Here is a 4,995-nt window from a genome sequence, read left to right on the forward strand (position 1 = left end):
GGCACGTGGGGCGAGTAGTGCCTATTCGACTGACTAGTAAACATCAGGCTATTACATACTATGACCGACAAAGTTCCCTTGAAAGAGCGATCCTCCGTTAACAGTAGTTGCACCTGTGTAGTGCGAGCCGCCTTGATCGATCCTCAGTACTCGCGAGCCTGGCGCACCGCCTGGCTCAGGGCTATTGCGATCCCTTGACGGGTCCCAAGTGTTATCCCGAGTGGTGCTGGTGTCATTCACTGATACAACAAGCGCCTTGACCCACCGACGAACCTCACCAGTAACGGCAACGAACCCAGGATCGTCCACCGCACTAAATTTTGTCATGTCCATGTGGTTTTGTCGTATCCCGATTGGAATATAACCGGGCAAGATAGCTGAATGGGCTGGGACAACCTGTGGTGGTTATAAGTCAAGCTTCAATTCCCGATCGGCGTTCAACTCACTGTGCCAACGCTAGGCAGAGGCAGCTCCTCGTAGAAACAGGTAATCTCAATTGGCGCAAGCCCGTTCTGGTTGCGTGCACGGATCATGGTGTGGAAGTTACCCTGGATCCGCTCGAGCACTTCCGAGTCGCTTTTGAGGACCGCAAGAATCTCAGCGTTAGTTTGTTTAAGCACACCAATAGCTTTTGCTAGACTCTCTGCCCAATGTGCTAGGCCTGAGCCGTGATGCGGTGTACCGAGAAACACAATGCCGCGACAGCAGTCAAGAACTCGCTTGATGTGTGCTTCGGGCCGTTGCTGTGCTGCGGCGAGAGCCTAATGTCAGATTAGCAGCTGCAATCAACTAATCGCTTAGCTAGACAGCTTACATCCTCACACACAAGACCTCCTAGGCTATGGCAGATGAATATGATCGGACGGCTGTCCTATTGCTGTAAGTTTGGCTTCATGCGTAGAGCTACGATGGGGACATACAGTGTCATCTTCTTCTCTGTAACTAGCTACACTAGAAAGCAGGTTCATCGCGTGGTTGCCAATCCTGTTCTTTGAAACCATGCCTCGCCAGTCACTTACGTATGCGTCATAGCCAAAAGTGAGAATGCGGGCATTCGGTACTTTGGATGGCAGCAGAGTTTTCGGCCATGGCTCAGTGGCATCTTTAGCCGTCCATGTCTTCTCTCGGTCTCCAGTGAGGCCATGTACGAAAATCAGACTGGAGTAGGAGAAAGTCAGCGAGTTCTTGCTGTATCGCACTGTGCGTACGGAGTCGGTAGAGGCTAGCAGAGACGGCCAGTCAGTTCCAATGAACTTACTCAACAATGCTGTTCTCCCCAGGGTGCAACAACTTCAGCCCAGAAGGGAAAACCTTTCGCGAAGAGGACGCTGCTGGTGCGGACGGTGGTATGGGCGTGTTGTCGGGCGAGAATCGGTCGTCATCAGAACCCTGTTTGCGTGAGAGCCACGACCACCTCGGCATAATTATTCTGTAGTGCGACTCTTTAGACAATCTCTGAGCGTGAGGCGGACAAGGAAGACGTGAAAGCGCAGTGAAGGACGAAACACCTGCCTACTTTTCAAGTACTAAGAGTTGACGGACAAGTTAGTCTACTCGTACAGCACTTCAGTTCTAGCAGTGGCCTTATAAGTTGGCGGGGTATGTAGCTTACTTCATATCATTTGCGCAGGCTGTTGCTTGGTGCGTGGTGCTACTTGGATGGCGCGACGACTGCCAATCGCTGCACACCCAGCCTGAGCTGAGCTGCACGGCTGCGGCTCAGCACCTGCAGCCTGCTCACGTGTGTCGTCTCCCGGCTGAGGGACGTGGGACCTCAGGCGGGTTATAGTCGTGTCATCACTCGGCAGCGCACCTTTAACTGTCTACGACATTATCTGCAGCTCCTGCCATGGAGCTCCCCTCGCGCCCACACTATCCACCTGCGCAGCGGGAAGGCGGGCGATCTAGCGAGGCGCAGATCCGCCAGGAAGGGTCCCGCTTTGGCGCTACCCACGCTGCGAACAGAGCAGTGGTCTTCTAGGGCAACTTTATTAGTCTTACCTTTAGTAAGTGCATCCTTAGCTATAATCGTGTTAGGTTTAATACTCACTCTATATAGACTCCGCAGCAGCGGCCCGCATAGACTTCGCAGGCCACTTCGCACACACTGCGCTCGAGCCTGTTAAGGCGTTCGTCCCGCGTAGTTTGTTGCACGACTAGATACATGCACAGCTTGGCCGTAATACTGCACATAGCGGCACTAAAACGCTCGTGGTATGGGGACTTGGCGGGGCGGGCAAGACCCAGCTAGTGCTCGACTACGTGCAGCAACATCGCGACCAGTACAAGGCGACCTTCTGGATCGAGGCAGAGCGCAAGGAGTCGCTAGAGCGCGACTTCGTCCGCCTATACCAGACGCTATTCGGCCTCTACACGTCTGCTGGGCAAGAGACAGCGATTAGCGTAGAGGATGCCGTGGCTAGAGTGAAGAGCTGGTTTGCGGGTCAGCGAGGCCGGTGGCTGATAGTGTTTGACGGCGCCGACACGATCGAGGACGAGAAGGCTGACGGGTACATCAACATCAAGCACTTCATCCCTAGCACAGCGGCCCTAGACGTCATCATCAAGAGTCGAAGCAGCACGGCGAAGGACATGACGCGGCTAGAGGGAGTGCAGGTAGGCGAGATGGAGGCGGGGCAGGCCGCTGAGCTGTTCCAGAAGTACGCTAGGATATACTACAACGGAGTGAGTACTAAGGATAAGGTGCTGTGCATTGTCAAAGAGCTTAGGTGCCTGGCGCTAGCTATCACGCTCGCTGCTACCTACGTCGGGCGGACGCCGCGGCTGCAGAGCAACATTAAGGCGTACCTATCAGAGTACAAAGAGCGACGGCGGGAGCTGCTCCAGCGCAAGCCTGAGAGCCTGGTGCACCAGTACAGCGAGAGCGTGCTGACGACGTGGGAGACGTCGTATGCAGCCGTTGCCGGGCAGTGTGCAGAGGCATCGATGCTAATGACGATACTATCCTTTCTAAGCTTCGATGATATATACCTCAAGCTTTTCTACACTAATATAGAAGCAAACAGCGAAGAACAAATAGTAGATTAGGCGAAGACGAGCTGGAAGAGCCTAGTCTATCCGCAGCAGACAGTGGATATGTACAAGATCGAAGAGTGCTTTGCAGTGTTGCAGAAGTACTCGCTAGTCTGGTGGAAGGCAGAGCAACAAGGCTATGCGATGCATAAGCTGGTGCATGCTTGGGGCTACGACCGGCTCGGCGCAGAGGAGCAGAGCAAGTATAGTAAGGCAGCGTTTCAGCTCGTTATAGAGGCGATAGAGGGGTGTAGTCGCGAGCCAGAAGACAAGCTACGACTTGTGCCGCACGTGATGGGAAGCTTTGCTGCGCTAACTACAGCGCATGATATAGACGGAACTACTGAAGATATAATTAATGAGATAGAAGGCGTGGTATTTTTCATAAAAGATTTAGAAAGATGGGCAGAAACGCTGTTAATCGAGGAGTATGTGCTGCAGGCACGATGCAGACTGCTTGGCGAAGAGCATCCTGACACTATCTTGACGATAGGCAACGTCGCCATCACGCTTAGAGAGCAAGGTCAGCTAGAGAAAGCAGTGCATATGCAGAAGAAAGTGCTAGAGAAGATTATGCAGATTGTTGGCGAAGACCATCCTAACACTATCTTGGCGACGGGCAATCTCGCCAACATGCTTAGAGATCAAGGTCAGCTAGAAGAAGCGGCTAAGATGGAGAGGGAGGTGCTAGAGAAGCGGAGGCGTATGCTTGGCGAAGACCATCCTGACACTATCTCAGCGATGGTCAATCTCGCTATCACGCTTGGAGATCAAGTTCAGCTAGACGATGTGGCCAAGATGGAGGAGGAGGTGTTAGAAAAGAGGAGACGGATCCTTGGCGAAGACGATCCTCACACTATCTTGGCGATGAGCAACCTCGCCATCACACTTGTAAGACAAGGACAGCTAGACGAGGCGGCTAAGATAGAGAAAGAGGTGCTAGAGAAGAGGAGGCGGATCTTTGGTGAAGAGCATCTCTCTACCATCTCGGCAAAGATCAACCTCAGTATTACCCTCAGACGGTTGAACTTGCAAGGTCAGGAGAATTCCTAGGCAATAGCAGATGCGCGGACTAAGGTTACTCCATTTTAACCTCTAAGTGCCTTATATAGCCCGTCGCAAGCTTCTAGTCGCAATAGAACGAAGCTTCTAGCATTGCGAAGGAGAAAGCAAAGATCATTGGTGTTTCGTAGAAAATTGACCTCACTACTATGATTCTGTATAAAAACTTTGATTATTTATGTTACAAGTAACAAGAGGAATTCTCTCCTTGATGCAGGAGTCAAGGTCGAAGGTCAACCAGTGACCTCGTTAGAAGGTAATGATCATCGCGGGGTTCAGAAGTCATGTGATATGCTATCACGCTAAGACGTGCCATTAGTGATGGCAAGGCAGATTTCTGATAGCAGGACCTGAAGGAATGGGTATGAAGGATGGAAGGATTGCATTACTACACTCGTTGTGGTCAACTCTCTTATAAGTTCTTCTCTTACTGTAAGCAGTTGAGTAAATGTAAAGTATATTGTGTTGTATGTAGTTATGATGCTGAAACTAAGTTTAAATACAGTGTTATTAGTTAGTGGACAATGTAAGGGGCTGCGCTCCGTAGAGCAATCGCTTTGGTATACCAGGGATTGTATTCGATAGATAGCTAACTACTAACTACTACTTGTGCGATATTTGTTTACTTGTCGGGGATAGGTTACGCCGAGCGTCTGATCAAGTTTAGCGTAAGTTACACTATGACTAACTATCCAATGGCTGCTGAGATTTGTCCCCAAGGTTTTGAGATTTGTCCCCAAGATGAGATTTGTCCCCAACGCTAGCTATATCTTCACTAGTGCCAAGTATATTACAGTATTCTATTCTTTTAGGCATAGGCACTTGTGAAGGGGGCTGCACTTAATCACGCATATTGCTAGACCTATTGCCTACTAACACCGTCGTTTCTTACGTGGGCCA

General features: G+C 51.0%; 2 protein-coding genes across 2 annotated transcripts; one reads left to right on the plus strand and one right to left on the minus strand.

Annotated features, from left to right (window-relative positions):
• Positions 1-255: 255 nt before the first annotated feature.
• COCCADRAFT_65756 (uncharacterized protein) lies at positions 256-1,317 on the minus strand (the record flags this gene model as incomplete). The annotated part of the gene is made up of 5 exons (XM_007720630.1): positions 256-396; positions 447-761; positions 815-871; positions 921-1,158; positions 1,259-1,317. Coding segments are annotated over 5 exons (810 nt in total), but the record flags the coding sequence as incomplete, so codon positions are not given.
• A 532-nt stretch (positions 1,318-1,849) lies between these two features.
• Positions 1,850-4,086, plus strand: COCCADRAFT_31470 (uncharacterized protein; the record flags this gene model as incomplete). The annotated part of the gene is made up of 3 exons (XM_007720631.1): positions 1,850-1,972; positions 2,173-3,039; positions 3,133-4,086. The coding sequence occupies 3 exons, from the start codon at positions 1,850-1,852 to the stop codon at positions 4,084-4,086; spliced, it is 1,944 nt and encodes a 647-aa protein (XP_007718821.1).
• Positions 4,087-4,995: the final 909 nt, after the last annotated feature.

Source organism: Bipolaris zeicola (genome assembly GCF_000523435.1).
Source record: "Bipolaris zeicola 26-R-13 unplaced genomic scaffold scaffold_542, whole genome shotgun sequence".
Lineage (NCBI taxonomy): Eukaryota > Fungi > Ascomycota > Dothideomycetes > Pleosporales > Pleosporaceae > Bipolaris > Bipolaris zeicola.